Below are 20526 nucleotides of genomic sequence, written 5' to 3'. Positions count from 1 at the left end.
AGCACGATACCATAGTCTCTTGAGACTGAAGGATGCCAATGAATGAAAAAAAAATTGATGTGATGTTGTAAGCTGAGGACTACCTGGATAGGATTCAGCTGAAAGCCTACTGAATCCTAGCCAGAACCTCTGTCAGACATAGGAAAAACACAGCCAATTTTATCCCCCTGTGTCAACCTTCCCAGGTAGACTAGACCTGAAACTCGAACAGAATGGCTAATTCTACTTTACTGTAAAGCTATATCAGCAGAATCTGGCAAGTCTGAAAGTACAAATCTCCCTGTCAACTCTGAAGCTGACCTGACTGAGGCCATTTTGAGGCTTCAGTGTTGCCACACTGGAGCTGAGGGATAGGGAGGGGGGAATAGAGATAGAGAGGTTGCGTAGCCAAAACAAAAATACCAGGCTGGCCTAATTTTTTTTTTAAGCGTTTTTAATTGTTTTGTTTATCGTTTTTAATTAATGGGGCCAAATTTATATATATATATTTTAACTGTATTTTAATATTTGTATTTGATGTTTTTACTTGGCTGTTCACCGCCCTGAGTCCTCGGGGACAAGGGCGGTATACAAATTCAAAATAAAATAAAAATAAATAAACTTTCTCCTGGGAACCAAGGATATTCCCACAGGTGGCCAGGGAGAGGAGGAGGGACATCGCCTGGCAACCGGACAGGACTTTGATTGGCCCATGTGACTGACTGTTTGGGAAAAGGGGAAAAACTTTTTACTTTTAATTAGGTGAAAACTGCGGGAATATTCAGAGTCGGTTTTCACCAGTTTATGCCAATATGATATGTCCAATAAACCAATTCTTTGAGGAACCTAGTTGCCTCGGAGTTCTGTTTGTTATGGATGTATTACTTGGAACCCTGACATTCCCACTGTCTCTTTTTCAGCTTGAGATGTTGGAGAGGATCCTTTCTGAGTTTCTTTCTCTACCCAGCTGTGGGCTCCCCTGCCCCCTTATTGGATCGTTCCCTAGGCAACATCCCTACCCCCTCCTCTGATCCCAAGGCCATTCCTACACGCCATTACATCGTGACCCTTCCTGATCCTCCCTTCCTGCCTTCCCCAGATGACCTAAAACTGTCACAGCAACTACAGAATCTTCCTTAACCAGCAATTTAAAATGCTTTTCTGCATGCAAAAAAGAGAAGCTGTGCAAGGCTTCATATCTGATTCAGAAGAAGAGCTCCGAAATGCACAGGAAGAGGATGGCAGCAGGATTTATCTGCAACTGATTAAACGGGGAAGCGTGAAACGTGCGATGTTCATGTACCGCCGATGCCCAAACCAAAACCCCCATGTTTAAGAGGTTGTGTTGATTCACACGTGGAATGAAACGGGATCAGTTTGTTCCAAATATGGAATGAAGTCAGTGGTGAGTTGCTTCCGGTTCACACTGGTTCGCAAGAACCGGTAGTAAAAATTTGTAGTAGTTCGGAGAACTGGTAATAACATTGGCTGGCCATGCCCCCGAACCAGTCCCTGGCCCGGTCGCCGCTCACTTACCCCGCACACCTCATCAGAGGCTTTTTTTTTTTTTTACTTTTAAAAGCATTTTTTCTACAACCTCTTCAGCCGGAAAAATGCTTTTAAAACTAAAAAAAAGAAGCCTCTGATGATCGCGCGGCTCAGCTGGGATCATCAGAGGCTTTTAAAAGCATTTTTTTCTGCAACCCCTTTGGTCGAAGAGGTGGTAGGGGGAAAAATGCCTTTAAAAGCCTCTGGCGATCCCAGCTGAGTTGCCTGATCGTCAGAGGCTTCTAAAAGCATTTTTTTTTCTGCAACCTCTTCAGCCGAAGAGGTTGTAGGGGGAAAAAAATGCCTTTAAAAGCCTCTGGCGATCCCAGCTGAGTTCCCTGATTGTCAGAGGCTTCTAAAAACATTTTTTTCCTGCACCCTCTTAAGGTTGTAGAAAAAAATGCTTTTAAAAGTAAAAAAAAAAAAAAAGTTGGCCATACCCACCCAGTCACATTACCACCACCACCAAGCCACACGCACAAAATAAGCCACGCCCACAGAACCGGTAGTAAAAAAATTTAGAACCCACCCCTGAATGAAGTGTGCGATTTAAATGAGTGGCAAAGTGGGAACAGTGCAGTCCATCCAAAAGCGCAAGGGGAGAAAGGGGTTGGTAGGGGAGTGAAAAAGGAGAAGGTGCTGGGAAGATTGAGGTGGGTGGAAGAGCAATTTCTTTGCAATGAAGGAGCATGGAATCAGGAAAAAAGATAATAGACTTTTCCAGTTCTTAAATACTTCAATAGATTATGAGGACTACAAGCTTTTCTTGTTTTTAAAACAAATAGTGTTTTTAAATTAACAGCAGCAAGGCCACCGCGTATTCTTTCATTTCTGACATACAATTCAATAATATTTTGGCCTTACACTCAACATTCAGTGTCATTGAGCTATTCAAAAGAAGAGAAGAGATCTATAAGTGGAGTTACCTTTCTACTGCCATCGTTCTCCAGTTTTCCAAGAATCATGTCAAACTATCCATGCAAAAGAAAACAAAAACCGAGTTAGGAAAGGTATACTGGTACTCCTATTATGAGCCACGGTGGCACAATGGTTAGAGTGCAGTCCCGCAGGCTACTCCTGATGACTGCCAGCTGACTGCAATTTGGCAGTTCGAATCTCACCAGGCTCAAGGTTGACTCAGCCTTCCCTCCTTCCGAGGTGGGTAAAATGAGGACCCAGATTGTTGGGGACAAGATGCTGACTCTGTAAACTGCTTAGAGAGGGCTGGAAAGCACTATGAAGTAGTATGGAAGTCTAAGTGCTTCTCTAATCTTTCTTTATCCTTCGTTGATTTTATTGACATAGGCTGCTTCTGATAAGAAATTATTCCAATTTGTTTGTTCTGTTTGGTCTCAGATAAGAGCTTTTAATGATGCGAGAACTGTCTGATGTTTGATTAGCATTTGGTAGCTTGTTTCTCGGGAACACTGCCCCACTTTTCCTGGAAATGCCTTACACAGATTTTTCCTGACTTTATCTCTGAAAATTCTAGCTATACTGGTTTTCCAGTCCCATTTAACAGAAGTTTCCACCTGATACACCTCCAAAAAAAGTACTTTTACCTTAGCTTGTATTCATCAGTGATGTGGCAAGGTTTAAGGTGATGAAGAACAGATGCTTGCCTGCTGCAATTATTTTAAACAGTGTACATCGTTGTCTGAAGCTATTTAAATATTTTCCAAGAGGAGTTTTCTCTCTCTCCGAATTACTCCAGCTCTGGCCAGTTGAAAATAGCCTTTTCTGCATTGCATTTAAGCTACTGAAGATGTTCTGATTTTAAGCTTAAATTTGGCTGATCCCTTAAAAGCATGTTTATAACTATATGCCTATTACTTCATGTATCCTGGTGTATTTATCTTCTCCTGAGTGTTATACCTTAAGCAGAAATACCCATTTGTAAATGTAATGTTTAAAAACTGTAAAAATTCAGGTGAAAATGGTTTGCACTCTTTTAATTAATAAAATGAATGTGGAATTGAAAAAAAGAAGAAGAAGAAGTCTAAGTGCTATTGCTATTATGAATGATCCAGATTTTAATGGATACAGGTAGTCCTCAACTTGCAGACCAGTTGCTGAGCAATCATTTGAAGTTTCGAACGATCCCCCTAAAGTTACTTATGACATGGTTCCCAAATTACAGCTTCTCAAGCACCTTTGTTGTCATTCGCCCTTATGAGTGACCACAGGGTCCCTAAAGCAGCCACACCCCACCAGGTATGATCCATCTCTCAACATGCATTCTAAATAGAGAATGGGAAAAAAATGCACAATATGCATGTCCCAAAGATGCTTTTTTCAAGAGGCTTTCTTGTTTTTTTTTTCCTTTTGAAGACGTTTCACTTTTCATCCAAGAAGCTTCTTTAGCTCTAACTGGATGGAGGGGAATGGAAGGATTTGTATTCCCTGCAGACAGCTGGTCATTTGCATCCTTTTAGAGGGTCGTTGAGGCCCCTTGGAGGTTTATCTGTATCCTCAGGGACACCTGAGTGGTGCCTCCTGGTTCCTGTAGTCTGCAATTTTTTTCCTCTGGAAATCCATTCCTACTCCCATACCCTTCAAAGGGTGTCCATCCCAAATTGGATAGCTAAAAGTCTATAGAGATTCTCAGTCATCCAGGTCCTGGTTGTCCCAATTAAGGTGCATTTTCAGGAGACAGCTGGACTTTCTTGTTTTTTCTTTTGAAGACGTTTCGCTTCTCATCCAAGAAGCTTCTTCAGCTCTGACAGGATGGTGAAGAATGGAAGGATTTATATTCCTTGCAGACAGAGCTGGTCATTTGCATCCTTTTTAGAGGGTCGTTGAGGCCCCTTGGAGGTTTATCTGTGTCCCCAGGGTCACCAGAGTAGTGCAAATCTTTCCTGTAGACTGAAATTATTGGGGGAAATCCATTCATGATGTGGGAGTATGAACAGATTTCAAAAAGAAAAAAAAATGCAAACTATAGGAAGCAGGAGCACCGCTCAGGTGGTCACCTGAGGACACAGATAAACTTCCAAGGGCTTCAACGACCCTCCAAAAGGATGCAAATGACCATCTGTCCAGTTGCCTCCTGAAAAAAAAAGCCCCTTTGGGACAACCATGACCTGGAGGACTGAAAATCTCTACAGACCTTTATTTTTGTTTTTTAGTACTATTGTTGTTTTTAATTGCCTTTATTTGAGGTACTGTGACCGTAATAAAGATTGTGGTTGTAAAATATGAAAAGAAAAAAAAAATCGGGGATTTCTGAACCCACCCAGAAATTCTCAACTTGCAGAGTGGGTCTCTCTTATGGAAAGCAGGAATTCCAACCTAACAGGAGGAAAGGAATCAAATGATCCTTGCGTACCTCTCGGCTCTCGATCACCAACTCGCTCACGCAACGCAGAAACATGTTTTCGCCTTGGCTGTCCTTCTCGTTCCTAAAACAAGGATCACACAGCGGTCAGTACCACAGATCCCGCTTCACCGTTGCAGTCGTTTGAATCGGGCACCCTTCCCGCCCCTTTCGCTTAAATAGGGCAGGAACCGACCTGAGAAAATAGAAGTACTGCAAAGCTTCGCGGGGGTCTGTCGATTCAAACTTGCGGGTGTACAGCATCAGAAGTCGGACAAAATTCAGACGCCGGGTGGCCGGAGGGTCGCCGGCTTCATGGCTCACTGAAATGGGAATGAGACAAATTTCATGCAACGGCACCATTTTGTTCAAGAAAGAACGGTGGCTACCCAGAAGGACAAAATCTACATTTAGAAGCAATCCTCTTCCAGTTCCCAGAGATTTCAGAACGCTAAGGTTGATATAAAGCTGCTTGAAAACCGTTCCAAAGGTTTTCTTAACCCAACAACTAACGATGAGAAAAGCTACTGGGAAGAGAGTAAGATAAGAAATTATCTTATCTTCATGCCCCCGTTGGAGCCTGAATCTGCGGTGGAGGATAACCCAGAGCTGGAGCTGATGGAGATCGAGGGGGCAGCTTCGTTGGCTTCGGAAGAATGTGGGGAGGAGCAGGCTGAGGCAGCCCAGGGCCCTTCCGGATTGGGATGGCTTGTTAGCAGGGAGGAACGGGGGCAGGATGACTGAGAGAGGGCAAGCAGTGGAAATGAGGAGCGATGGAGCTCAGGCGATGAGCAAGGATCACCCCCTCCTGATCCCCGAGCACAGAAAGTGGAGAGAAGGCAGGAACAGCGCAGGCTGACCTGACAACTCGGGAAGAGAGCGCCCCGCTTTGCAAGGCACACCTAGGGACTGAGAGTTGTAGTGTATATTGGAGGTGGTGACCCTTTGAGTTGTATGCAAAGTTGCATACAACTTTGAGAGTTGTATGCAACGAAATTTCTCCTGGGGGAAGGATACTGCAAAATCCCCATTCCCTCCCCACTCCTGGGGGAAGGATATTGCAAAATCTCCATTCCCACCCCACTCCTAGGGGAAGGATACTGCAAAATCCCCATTCCCTCCCCACTCCTGGGGGAAGGATATTGCAAAATCTCCATTCCCACCCCACTCCTAGGGGAAGGATACTGCAAAATCCCCATTCCCTCCCCACTCCTGGGGGAAGGATATTGCAAAATCTCCATTCCCACCCCACTCCTAGGGGAAGGATACTGCAAAATCCCCATTCCCTCCCCACTTCTGGGGGAAGGATATTGCAAAATCCCCATTCCCTCCCCACTCCTGGGGGAAGGATATTGCAAAATCTCCATTCCCACCCCACTCCAGGGGAAGGATACTGCAAAATCTCCATTCCCACCCCACTCCTCAGGGAAGGATATTGCAAAATCCCCATTCCCTCCCCATTCTGGGGCCAGCCAGAGGTGGTCTTTGCCGGTTCTCCGAACTACTCAAAATTTCCGCTACCGGTTCTCCAGAATCTGTCAGAACCTGCTGAATTTCACCCCTGATTAGGGGTGGCATGATAGCAATCGTCCAGTACTTGGTGGGCTGTCATAGAAGAGGGGGCCTCTCTAGGGCACCTGAGGGCAGGAATATGAAATACCAGGTGGAAGCTTATCAGAGGGAGATCCAAACTGCAGGTAAGGAGACATTTTTGGACAGTGAGAAATTAATCAATGGAGTAGCTTGCTTCCTAGAATTTTGGGTGCTCTTATCACTGGAGGTTTTCAAAAATAAACTGAATAACCATTTGACAGGGATGGTATAACTCCTGCTTTGAAGTTGGGACTGGACTAGAAGACTGCCTTCTGTTTAACCATTGTTTGCCACCCGGAATCATTGGTTTGAGATGAAAGGCTGTACAGATTGTATGAATGAATGAATGAATGAATGAATGAATGAATGAATGAATGAATGAATGCCCAGAATCGGAAGAGTAACAATAACATCTAATTGCATTGGTTGTGATATGTCAATCAAACTTCCAGCTACTGATAAAATGGGGGAAAACATGAGTTCTGCCACTTTCAACATTTTAAGACTTTTTTTTAAAGGCTTCGAATACCAGACAGGACTTAATTCCTTGAAGGGAGGGAGGGAGGGAGGGAGGAAAGGATTCTTAGATTTTTACGATAGCTGCGTTGAAGGTTCATATCTTCTCTCCCGCCTATGAAAGCAGGACAATAAAGCTCATTCTCCTGATGTTCATTTATTTTTCTCAGCTGTTGGTCTGGCTGCCTGCCACCATGTGGTGACAGTCACCAGAACTGGTGACTTTTATAACTGCAACAGCTGTTAGCGGGATTAGCCAAGGAAACAGAAAACAAAACTTTCATTGAGAGGCAATACACTGTGCTAACCAAGAGGCCACTGTATCCGTAATTCTTAGGGCTGCTTTCAGCAAGCCAAAGAAAAGAACAAAACGCTGATCTATGAATTGTTCCCACGAGTTACCGTATTTTTCGGACTATAAGACGCACCTAAATTTACAGGAGGAAAACAAGAAAAAAATAATTTTTAGTCTCCGCATGTTGGTTTTTCGCCCTTCTCGGCCCCCAGAAGCACTCTGCAGTGCTCGCAATGCCCAATTTTCGCGAAAAACAGGCCATGTGGAGCACTACAGGGTGCTTCTGGGGGCCTGGGAGGGCCAAAATGTGACATGCGGAGAGTTCGGGGGGGGCAAAAATGCCCATATTCGGTCTATAAGATGCACCTAAATTTTCACCCACTTTTAGGGCGAAGAAAGGTGCGTTTTATACTCTGAAAAATACGGTACTTTCTAGACAGCTACTTGGAGAGCCCGGGATCAGGGTTCTAAAATAAAAAAAATGCTGATAAGAGACGGGTATCATTGGAAGTGATATATCATCCCAAATTGTCCGACTTTCAGCTTTGGAAGCCATATTAGGCCGGAGGCTTCCATGATGCCACCTTCTCCTGTGTGGGAAAGTAGGAGGGGGGAATTTAGTAGAGGGGTTGTCTGTAGACATAATAGCATTCTTCCGGTCGGTCAAGATCAAGGCGATCCTGCATCTGGAGAAGAAGTGGTCGGAGTGAGGTCTCGAGATGGAACGGATGGTGATTGGATGTGATCGATGGAGGAGTGAGGGGATGGTTTTGGGGGTTTTGATTTACTGAGGGAAAACCTGGACCTCTCAGATTCGGGTTTTCCCAGATGTGCCAGTTTACCTATTCTAGTAAATAGAACTTTGAAAAACATACTTGGAGTTGGGGGGTTTTCTGGAAGGCTGACACCGACATTATTTTTCTCTCTCAAAAAGGTATGGTTAACCTAATCCTATTCACTTATCAAATTAGGTACATCAAGCTTTGTTTTATTTAGAAAAAATGGGGGGGGGGAAAGGGGGGGGAAACTCAACATGGTGCCAAATGTTGACAGTGCAATCCTGCGGAATTCTGACAGGTATATAGGATGTCACCTGTCAATTACTCCCCAGTGCAACATGAGATTATGAATTAGCCATTCCACATCCCTTCGTGCAACTGTTGTGAGGTCATAACAACTCCCTTTCAGCCTCTGGAATGCCAGTGGTCCACTTAAAAGAAAGTTATTCATCAGTCTAATTCAGCATTTCTGAACCTGGGCAACTTGAAGATGTGTGGACTACGATTCCCAGAATTCCCCAGCCAGAATTCCTCCCAGTCGTTCCCCTTGCTGAATCCTGGGGAATTCTGGGAATTGAAGCCCACGCGTCTTTCAAGTTGCCAACATTGCAAAATGCTGGTCTAGTTATTTTAAAAAGTATCTCTCTTATCGTGCGTCTCGCATGTCAGTCTACCGTTCAGACGATTTGGCCATCTTTATTCCCTTGAAGGAGTCAAAACAGCGCCATGACCACAGACCAACAAAACTTACAGAGTTGTGCGCTCTGCCCAGACGATTTCAGCAACAGCTTCAGCTCAAAGAGAACCAAAGCCACATGTACAGCGTGGCAACGCAAACGTTCGGTACGGAAAAGGAAAGCGATGGCAGCTTCGAACTGGGCGGTGAGGAACAAGACTTGGAAGTAGAGGAAGGGCTGCTGGTTCACGGTAAAATGCGATTCGCCTGGAGAAAAACAAGCACAAGGGAAGGATGTTTTTACAGCTGATCCTCAACAATGCAGACGTCACTTGTCAAAAACAGGTTGGAAAAAGCAGATAACGTTGGTAAATAGTTTATTTTATTGGTACTGGTAGTCCTTGACTTATGACCACAATTAATTAATTTAATTTTTAATTTTTTTATTTATATGCCGCCCTTCTCCAGAGACTCAGGGCGGCTTACAATGCGTTAAGCAATAGCCTTCATCCTTTTTGTATATTTTTATACAAAGTCAGCTTATTGCCCCCACAATCTGGGTCCTCAATTTACCTACCTTAGAAAGGATGGAAGGCTGAGTCAACCTTGAGCCTGGCAAGATTCGAACCTGCAGTAATTGCAGGCAGCCGGTCTTAATAACCAGCTTAATAACAGGGTGCTTTAAACCACTGTACTACCAAGGCTCCTATCGAGCCCAACATTTCCGTTCCTAAGCAAGACGACTCTCAAGGGACGGCTCTCACCCTGGTCAGCCCTTCTTTACCCTCCTGCCATCGGGAAGGAGATATAGAAGCAAAGCCAGCCGCACAAACAGGCTGAAGAACAGTTTTTATCCGTGGGCTGTCAGACTCCTGAATGAGAAATAGCATCATAACTACGTAGTAGGATGGGCTTGCAGGGCCGACGCAACGTGTAACATGTTCACACTGGGACAATAGGACTGGGGGTTTTGTTAAAATGATTTATTTATTTATTTAAGAGCCTTGGTGGCGCAGCAGACTAAAGCGCTGTTAAGTAACACCAGCTGCCTGCAATTACTGCAAGTTCAAATCTCACCAGGCTCAAGGTTGACTCAGCCTTCCATCCTTCCGAGGTAGGTAAAATGAGGACCCGGATTGTGGGGGCAATAAGCTGACTTTGTATAAAAAAGAACACTGCTTGGGGGGGCCAAAAGCCCTACTAAACAGGTATATACAAAAGTATGAAGGCTATTGCTTAACACATTGTAAGCCGCCCTGAGTCTCTGGAAAAGGGCGGCATATAAATCGAACCAATAAATAAATAAATAAATAAATAAATAAATAAATAAATAAATAAATAAATAAATAAATAAATAAATAAATAAATAAATATTGGGTTAGGGATTTTCTGTCTTCACTGTGAGTTGTATTGTGTTGGGGGGGTGCACTGAGGGAGCTCAACCAATCTCATTGCACAAATGTTGTGCGCTGATAATAAAGGTTTGAATTGGATTGAAGACAATTGCGAAGTGAGTTTTTGCCCCATTTTACAACTTTTTCTTGCCACACGTTCTTGAGTGAATCACTGCATTTTGTTAAGTCGGCAACTATGGTTGTTAAGTGAATCTGACTTCCCCATTGGATTTTTTCAGAAGGTCGTAAAAGGGGATCACATGACCCCCCCCCGGGACATGCAACCGTCATAAATATGAGTCAGTCACCAAGCGTGACCATAGGGATGCTGCAATTTTATCAGTTGTGAAAACTGGGGCAAAAGTTGCTTTTTCCCGTATTGTTATAAACTTCGAATGGTCCCTAAATGAATGGTTATAACTCAAAGACTACCCTGGGCATCACTTGAGCCAACTAACAGATGTTGAAAGAACAATGGCAGAATTTCAGAAAATTCAGGATAAAAATTAACAGTGACCCAAGCATCAACAAAAATCAATAATTTACATTTGAATGGAAGAGGCGGATTGATTTCCCTACAGCATAACCTCAAAGCAATGTGAGAGAAGGTTCTTTCCTAGGAATACTAGGAAGTTGTTGTTGTTGTTATTTTAATTTGATTTAAAATTCTTGTCACTTCCCAGAAGCCTGACAAGGCATCTTAATACCTGGACAGATTTAACTGGAAAACTACAGAACAGGTGGCAAGGCAGATGGAATCATAAACGTTTCTTAAATATGACTGCTAAGATAATAGTACCAGTCTGGCTTTTGAAGAAAAATCATAAATTGCCAATTTCTGAGTCTTTACTATCTACTAGAGCCATAAGGCTCATACAAGAACGCTTACTTTGATATGTCGTGTCAAGTTTATTGAACAAATTCATTTTTTAAAAGTCCCAGCACTAGATCTACTCAAGATCTGGGATCACCTTTCTGCATAATTGAGTTTATTTTCAGAAACCTCCAGGTGATGTCCCTAGCTGAACTTACCGTAATCTTCAAGCAGTTGTTTCTGGAACTGGGACAAAGTCAGCCTGTCTTGCGGTGCGCTAGAACTGTTCTCGTCAAAGCACACTTGATTCAGCTAGAAAAAAGACAGAAAAAGTAACTCGTGCATCCCTCTTTCCTTTCCCGAGGGATGCATGCAATACATTTTCCGAACGCGGAAGGGATCTATGGAAAGCTACAAAGTGCCAACGCTGGATGGAACCAACGGAGGAGCTGGTACCAGGGTCTGGTGAAAACTGGGAAGTATGCAGGGGTGGGCTTCAAAAATTTTAGCAACGGGTTCTCTGCCCAGTTGCTGGGTGAGCATGGCCTAGTCAACCTCCTGCACCATGGAGGTTGATGCGTGGGGGGGGAGGGTGTTTTTGCCCTCCCCAGGCTCCGGAGGCTTTCCTTGAGCCTCCAGGAGAGTGAAAACAGCCTCCTCAGGCTCCAGAGGCCCTCCATAAGTCGGAAATGGGCCCGTTTCCAGCCTTCCAGAGCCTCCAGGAGGCCCGTTTTTTGCCCTCCCCGAGCCTCCACACGGGCCCTGCACTTATCTGGTGTCCAAAACGGGCTACATGGAGACTCCTGGGAGGGGAGGGGAGGGGAGGGGCCAGCCAGGAGTGGAATTTGGGAGTTCACCAAACCGCATAGAATCTTCACTAGAGGATCGCCCGAACCCGAGTGAACCCGGAGTAGTCCACCCCTGGAAGTATGGAATTCATTGAATAGACTGCACACGGGTACAACAAGATCCAGAGGAACTCTGAACCAATGGAGCTATCCGGTGGCTTCTGCGATTATGGTGACATGAAGAAAACAACACGTATGTGTATCTGCCTTTTGTGTCCTGATCAGTGTACACCTCAGGACTTCTTAGAAGCAGGACAGAACGCAATTAAGGTGGTTAGTTTCTGGGCAAGATCTGTTTAACTTGTACATTTTTTGATCTTGTATCTTACATTTTTGTGAAGAGAGGTTTCTTAAATCAAACCAATAATAATAACCTGATGGCTTAGAATGACAAAATTCTAGTAACTAGAATGATTCCAGTGTATCTAATATATTAAATGCTTTCCAGAATGACAACAAACAGAAAGAGAAAACTCAGGAAGTTTTGATCTTATATTTACATATACAGTACTGGCCAAAATTGTGGGAATCTTTTGGGAAAAGTGTATTTTTGAGGTTTGATGGCTAATAACACCACTTTTTTTTTTTTTTTTTTTTTTTTTTTTTGGAGTTTCAAGATAATCCTATTCTATTGCTGGAATGGCCTGGGAATAGCCCAGACCTTCACCCAATTGAAAATCTATGGAGCCGACTAAAGAAACTTGTTAGTCAGAAACTACACAGAAATAAAACCCAGTTAATAGAAGCCATCGTTCAATCTTGGTTTCACATTATAACAGCTGCAGAACTCAAAGACTTGGTTCACTCCATGGGAAGACGTTGTAAGGCCGTCATTCATGCTAAAGGTTACCCAACTAAGGATTAACCGACATGGTGATCATTTATGTATATCTCGTTTTTTCTACATGTTTCACTTTTCTTCTTTATACTGTCACTGCTATTCTAATAGCAAATCCTTCATAAAAGTTATTGCATTACATTCTTGATTAAATTCTCTTTCCATTGATATATCATTTTATGGTACTACTACTCCAAAAAAAAGTGGTGTTATTAGCTAGTTTTAGAAAATACACTTTTCCCAAAAGGTTTCCATAATTTTGGCCACTACTGTAAATCTATGTCATCTATTGGAAGAGTGACTTCTATTACATAGCAGGGGTGAAATGCAGCAGGTTCTGACAGGTTCTGGAGAACCGGTAGTGGACATTTTGAGCAGTTCGGAGAACCGGCAAATGCCACCTCTGGCTGGCTCCAGAACGGGATGAGAATGGAGATTTTGCAGTATCCTTCCCATGCCACGCCCACCAAGCCATGCCCACCAAGCCACACCCACAGAACCGGTAGTAAAAATATTTGGATTTCACCACTGTTACATAGGTGCTGAACTGGAGTAGGATAATAATAGCTGGGCCATCTTCGATCGTGTTTATGTTTATATGAGGAGGAAGAAAAATGAATACTATCCAAAAAAAAAGGCAGCGCAATCATTTTGAAGGGAAGCGGATTACCTTCAGCCAAAGATAATCTTCCGTTTTATCTGCAACTTCACTGTGGTTATCGGCAATATCACACCGGCCTATGATACAATACACAGCTCTTTTGTAAGGGTCCGTGTTGTTTCTCAGAGCCCGTCTGTAATGGAGGCGAACTTTGTTCTCGGTGGCAGGAGAAAGCCTACAATTTAAAAAAATGAAAAGCTGAAACTTGAGATGTCTTAAAAAACAGTGAAATCTGCAATTTTCTTCTCAAAGTAGCTACCCGTGCTTCAAAAGTGATCTTTTCCAAATGTATGTTGGAAGTGTAAAAACACAGAAGGAACCTTTTATCATCTATGGTAGACATGTGATAAAGAAAAAAAAAATTGGACTATGATTTATATTTTAAATACAGAAAATCCTGAAAATGGAGATAGATATGAAACCAGAAACTTTTCCTCTTGGGCTTAATGGAAAAAGAACTGGAGAAAAAGTTTGGAACTTCGTTACTATATATATATAGTATATATGTTGCTGCTACATATATATATATATACTGTATATACATACATACATATATACTACATATTTATATAGTATATATGTTGTTGCAACAGCAAGAATATTGTATGAGCAAAAATGGAAGGGCGCTTCGATTCCTACTATAGAAGAATGGCTCCAGAAGCTGATGGAGTTGGCTGAAATGGCAAAATTGACTACTTTGCTTAATGAAAAGAACACAAAATACTTCTGTTTCCACATGGAAACCGCTTCTGAACTTCATGCTTGGTGTGGAAATGAATGAAACGTTGATTCTGGGTTTTACAAATTAGACCCGTGATGGCAAACCTATGGCACACGTGCCAGAGGTGGCACGCAGTGCCCTCTCCGTGGGCATGCGAGCCGTTGCCCCAGTCAGCTCAGCTCCGCATGCATCTCCCGCCAGCCAGCTGGTCTTTGGGTCTCTGCTGCGCATGCAATGGGGGGCGAGGCACATGCGGGGGACTGCGTACGCATGCACGGGGCGGGATGGATGCACGGGGGCTGTGCACTTTGGGCACTCGGTCCAGAAAAGGTTAGCCATCCCTGGATTAGATTGATAGATTTTTGTAGGAATGACTGGTTTATACTATTATGGTAAAACGAAAAGTTGTGATTATTGTTAATGCCCTATTCTACTGTAACAGATAAAGTCTTTTTCTTTTTCTTTCCTTACCCTTCCTCACTTTTCTCTGCCCTCTCCCCCTCCCTATCCCTGCCCTTTTAGTCGCTTTCATATTTTGTATTTTATAACACTTTATAACCTAATTTTAAAAAGTGACTTATTAAAAAAAAGTCGTCTTTTGAGCCACGCAGCTTTCCTGTGACAGAAATACTGTTTTCTTGACGCCTTTTGGCTGACTGAACACTGCTGCTCATGTATTTTATATCGCAGAAACCGACCTAATAATATAACTTCGGTAATCCAAATTCAGCGTTGTGATGTGGATCGAAAGAACAGATCCGAAGGAACCTCCCACCGACATAATGTAGCTTCACACTCAGAAAGAGTGCTTTAATTTTAAAAAGAGATTATGTTCCATTTGAAGGAGAAAAATAAAAGTGGATTTTTCAAATGGCTGCACCTTCTGTGAGTCCCAACTGCTTCAGAACCATTCATTCAAGGCAGTGTTTCCTCAACCATGGACACTTGGAAGATGTCTGGACTTCGACTTCCAGAATTCCCCAGCTAGAGAATTCTGGGAGCTGAAAGTCCACACATCTTCAAGCGGCCAAGGTTGATGTGCAGGAATTTTTTGACGTGCACTTTAAAGCTGATAAGCAAGAGAGTGAGGAAGAGATAGAAAGTGAAAGCCAAGAAGAGTTGCTGAAAACGGAAGCAATAAAGGAGCAGAAGGCCTTAAGAGAACAAGGAGAAGACCAAATCATTGGGGGCTCGGGATCCCAGATGGTGACGAGACAAAAAAAAGAAATGGATTGAAAGAACTAAACAAACAAAATGGCAGGAGACGGACTTCGGTTAATATCAATTAGTATTAATGGATTAAATCAACCGAACAGAAGGAAGAAAATACAAATGAAGCTGCAGCGGGGGAGATACCAAATAATACGCTTGCAGGAAGTACAAATTAAATTATTAAAAAAGGTTACCAGAGATTTAAAGTATCAAACGACTTCTGCGCAACTCGAAAACTTGAAGCTTGTCTTATCTTCAGGTTGATTTTGAAGGTGAGCAGAAATGGCCCCAGCATTTAAAAGTTCCAACCAGAATCAGGACTTTCGGCGAAATTAGTTCTTCTGCTTCCCGTCGCCCCGTGACACTCATACTTTCTCCTGGACTCTTCTGGCGTTACCCAAGTACCAGGGGTGAAGCTGCTGGGGGTTCGCAGGGGTTCAGGAGAACCTCTAGCTAAGATTCTGTGCAGTTCGGAGAACCCACAAATCCTACTCCTGGCTGGCCCCACCCCCCCTGCCCCACCCCTCCCAGGAGCCCCCACGCGGCCCGTTTTGGATGCAGGTAAGTGCAGGGCACGTGCGGAGGCGCAGGGAGAGCGAACAACAGGCCTACCAGAAGTTCGAGAAGGCTGGAAACGGGCCCGTTTCAGGCCTCCAGAGGGCCTCCGGAGCCTGGGGAGGCAATCTTCGCCCTCCCGGAGGCACAAGGAATGCCTCCGGAGCCCAGGGAGGGCAAAAAGAGCCTGGATAGCTCTGCAGACTAAGCACTGTAATTTAACACCAACTGTCTGCAATTAAAGTAAGTTCGAATCTCACCAGGCTCAAGGTTGACTCAGCCTTCCATCCTTTCTAAGGTAGGTAAATTGAGGACCCAGTTTGTGGGGGCAATAAGCTGACTTTGTATAAAATATACAAAAGTATGAAGGCTATTGCTTAATGCATTGAAAGCCGTCCTGAATCTCCGGAGAAGGGAGGCATATAAATCAAATTAACCCACACCCACCCCCCGGCCGTGGTACAGGAGGCTGACTAGGGCACGCCCACCATGGCCACGCCCACCCAGCAACCAGGCAGAGAACCCCTTGCTAAATTTTTTGAAGCCCACGCCTGCCAAGTACCTTGTGTCTTTGCTGTGCATGTACTCCTGGAACCAAGTTTTGAAATCTCCCAGCTGGTGCTGAGCTAGGTTGACCACTTGCATGGCTGCCATTAAGTCCCCGCATCGCATGCAATAGTAAATGATGGCCCAGACAGGATGATTTTCCACTTCCCCATCCTAAAACAATACAGGCAGAAAAAAAAAATGTCCAGAGATTTGACTTGTTAACGGACAGTTCCTCGACTTACGGCTGCAATTGGGCCCAAAATTTCGGTCGCTAAGCGAGGCAGGTGTTAAAACGAGCTGTGCTCCATTTTACAACCGGTCTTGCCACAGTCCCTGAGTCCGGCTGTAGGTAGGGCGGCATATAAATCTCATTAATAAATAATAAATAATAGTTGTTAAGGCAATCACCGCCATTGTTAAAAGTTAGTAACTCGGTTGTTAAGTGAATCTGGCTTCCCCCCCCCCCATTGACTTTGCTCGTCAGAAGGTCGCAAAAAGGGATCACGTGAGCATGGAACACTGCAACCGTCATAAATGAGTCACTTGCCAAGTGCCTGAATTTTGATCATGTGCCCATGGGGGTGTGGCAATGGTTGCCAGTATGAAAACAGTCATAAGTCACTTTTTTTCAGTGTCGTTGGTCACTAAATGAATTGTCGTAAGTCAAGGACTGCTATACTGTAACAAAGACCTTGAATTTAGATGATAGGAAACACATGTTTAAACTGTAAGTGATACCTACAATTGACCGAAGATTCCACTGTATAAAAATAAGTCTTGCATACCTTTTAAAAGAAAGCAAACCGCTCTTACTGATATTCAAATCCTGTCTGCCTTTTGGAAAATGGTGCTTATTCTAATGTGTACTATAATTTTTTAAGAAATTATATTTGCATATTCATGAATGCAAATTTCACCTATCAGGAGCTTCCATAGATGCAGGGAGCCATTTTAGCAAAAATTTCCCTTTACATGGGAGGTCTTTGTGCTCCAGACAGATGGGGAATTCTTCAAACTGGTATAGAAGAGGATACGGTCAGAGGGGAATTGGTGAACGCTGTTTCTCTCTTCTCTCATTTGTGGAAAGCTTAGCTATGGAATATGCCTTTCTGTGAATGAAAAGACGCCACCGGAGTCCGTCCATTATGTTTCCTTGATGCAGTTTTTCATCACTGACTCCTCACGCTGAGAAGCATCCGAGAGGTTTGTGTCGCAGAAATCTCTATTCAGTGCAGCATCTTCCCTAAATGTGTTTACATCCTGCCAACGAAGAAAATCCCACTACCTTGCTAAGCAATTTACAGAATGCCACCGTTAAACGGATCTCATTTTTAGAAATGTGCTCCTGATGCTCACTCAACATCTGGTTCCTTGCAGTTTCTGTTATATTTATTCTGGGATTTTCTCTGAACGTACCGAGCGGAGAAACAAATCTCAGTATCTTTTCAGGATAACATTTGTTATGTATGGGACCTATCAAATGCTCATCCTTGTCGGGTTAAATATACCAGGCTGTTTTTCTCATCGATGTTCTTTTTAAAATGTGGCACCCAGATGTGGAAATGCTATTCTACAAGCAGCTTGTAGTGATCAAGACTTAGGCATTTCTATAATTGTTTATATATATTTAATATTTAACATTATTATTATTATCTCTTTTATTCATTAAACATGAAACTCAAGTCACCTGAACATTTAAAAATGTGACATGAATATGATTGACTGGTACTAATGGCTGATAAGGGTTGCTGCCAGCGTCCTAGGTATCAACCAAGTACCTTCTTAAAATATATGATGTTCCGAGTAGCACAGGTTTTTGCAGTTCTGCTGATGTTATTGCAGGAAGCTGCAATTTCTTGAAGTGTTTTGTGAAATTCTTGGGCATGGTACCAAGTGCCCCGATGACAATGGGTATCACTGTTGCATGTTTCATCCATAGCCATGTAGTTTCGATGGCCAGGTTGCGATATTTCATGATTTTTTCCAGTTCTTTTTCTTCAACTCTGGCGTCTCCTGGTACCACGATGTCAACAAATTGTACGTTTCGGTTTTCGACAACTGTGATATCTGGCGTCTTGTGTTCCAAGTGACGATTCGTCTGTATTCGAAAGTCCCACATGATCTTCACCTTCTCATTTGCTGTAACTTTTTCCACTTTATGTTCCCATGACTTTTTGGATACAGGAAAGTTGTATTTTTTACATAAGGACCAGTGGATTATATTATTATTATTGGTTAATCTTTAATGAGATTCACAGCCTGGTTAATAGCTCAGCAGCTCGAGTCCTAACCAAGGACCTAGGAACTGTTAAGGTATCGTCGGAGGATGTAAGCTGTTCCGAGTAAGGTGGTTTTTTGTAGAGTCAAAATGTTCAAATCCGGTAAATTTAGAATTTCTAAATAGCGGGGTAGCCCTTTGGGTATTGCTCCAAGGGCTCCAATTACAATCGGGACAGCACACGATTTCTTTTTCCACAGTCGCTCAACTTCAATTTGCAAGTCCCGGTACTTTGTGATTTTTTCTTGCTGCTTATCTTCAATCCGTGCATCACCAGGTATTGCAATGTCAATGAACCATACTTTTTTCTTTTCAACTATTGTTATGTCAGGTGTGTTGTGGACCAAGTGCCTGTCAGTCTGAATCCTGAAGTCCCACAAGATCTTGAGTTTCTCATTCTCTAAAACTTTCTCAACCTGATGTTCCCGGTTTTTGCTGTACTCAAATCATTATTATTATTATTATTATTATTATTATTATTATTATTATTATTTTCATTATTATTTTCATTATTACTATTATAATCTGAACATTTGTTATTTCTCTGTAAAACAAAACGCACCCAGACAATACACTGTTTTCAAAGTATCTATGCATAATTAAAATATAAAATAATAATAATAAAAAAAAGTCTTAAGTACTTCTTTGGGACCTTTTGCTCAAAATAAAATTGATTGACTGATACTCATTCCTTTAATTAAACAATCTGTAAAGCGGCCCATCTTGCAATGCTCTAAGCAGCGAACAAGGATTAAAACCCAAACTAAACACAATATATAGATAAGGACCAAAAGCAACACAACAATGCATAAAAACACACATAAGGTCTAAAAACAATCCACCGTTAGTTTTTTCGAACGATCTTAGCCTACGCAAGGGGTTTGCTTTTGGAGAAAGAGCTTAAAACTGCAAGTAATATTTGTCAGCAGGCTTTTTAAAAGAACACAGCGCCTTCGGCAATCTTGGGAAAGCTAATACAAAGTGTACCATTTCCAAATATTATCAACTCTCCACCTGACAAGTGCATTCCTGCCTAGGTAAATGAATAAACCAAATTTTGCTAGGACCGTGGGATCCTGGATGTTCCTACCTGCAGCCCCGGAACAGACACTGGGAGTTTGATGTTCAAGAAACTGCGGACTAACTGGTAGGTCCCAGGTACTCCGCCCAGTTGGGCTTGGTGCAGATTTCCAAAGACCGTCATCAAGGTATAGTTCTTATAGCTGCAAGGAATCAGGCATGGCTAATCAGTCAGGATAGCTGGACATCCTTTTACTGATTTCACACAAAGTATCAGAATCAGAATAGAGCTGGGAGGGGCCTTGGAGGTCTTCTAGTCCAGCCCCCTGCTCAAGCAGGAGACCCTATACCCACGATGGCGAACCTATGGCACGCGTGCCACAGGTGGCACATGTAGCCATATCGGTGGGCACGCGAGCTCAGCTCCAGCGCACATGTGCGGGCCGGACAGCTGATTTTTGGGCCTACTGGGCCCACCAGAAGTAAGGAAACAGGCTGTTTCCTGCCTCTGGAGGGCCCGTTTTTCTCTCTCCCCAGGCTCCAGAGCCTTTCTAGGAGTCTGGGGAGGGTGAAAACAGCCTTCCCCACCGCCCCGGAGGCCGGAAACAGGCCGTTTGCCAACTTCCGGTGGGACCGGAAGTCCCTTTTTTTTGCTGTGAGAGAGAAAAACAGGCCTACCGGACCACTGCGTGCCAGCAGCAGGTAGAATGGGGAGGAGGGGAGGTTGCGCGCATGTGCTGGGGCGGACCGCATAGAATTATGCGTGTGGGCACGCACCCCCCGCGCTCCCCCCTCTCCTGGCACGTGATGGCAAAAAAGTTAGCCATCACTGCCCTATACCATTTCAGACAAATGACTGTCCAGTCTCTTCTTGAAAGCCCCCAGTGATGAAGCACTTACAAATCTTCTGGAGGCAACTTCTGTTCCACTGGTT

At 43.4% G+C, this 20526-nt stretch overlaps 1 protein-coding gene across 1 annotated transcript in view; it reads right to left on the bottom strand.

Moving 5' to 3' along the window:
* The window catches only part of NUP93 (nucleoporin 93), a 152080-nt gene that overhangs the window by 16605 nt on the left and 114949 nt on the right, over window positions 1-20526 (bottom strand). The window contains exons 9-16 of the mRNA XM_070953254.1: window positions 19663-19795; window positions 16308-16465; window positions 13267-13432; window positions 11129-11222; window positions 8778-8969; window positions 5040-5166; window positions 4856-4928; window positions 2454-2498 (exon numbers count right to left, since the gene is read on the bottom strand). Of these exons, the coding sequence (XP_070809355.1) occupies window positions 2454-2498; window positions 4856-4928; window positions 5040-5166; window positions 8778-8969; window positions 11129-11222; window positions 13267-13432; window positions 16308-16465; window positions 19663-19795 (988 nt within the window). The remainder of the gene's footprint in view (window positions 1-2453; window positions 2499-4855; window positions 4929-5039; window positions 5167-8777; window positions 8970-11128; window positions 11223-13266; window positions 13433-16307; window positions 16466-19662; window positions 19796-20526) is intronic.

Source organism: Pituophis catenifer, unplaced genomic scaffold, assembly GCF_029215685.1.
Source record: "Pituophis catenifer annectens isolate HBS135680 unplaced genomic scaffold, rPitCat1.0.hap2 SCAF_13, whole genome shotgun sequence".
Taxonomy (NCBI): Eukaryota; Metazoa; Chordata; class Lepidosauria; order Squamata; family Colubridae; genus Pituophis; species Pituophis catenifer.
Note: the sequence above shows the minus strand (reverse complement) of the source record. Positions and strands in the feature narration are given on the sequence as shown.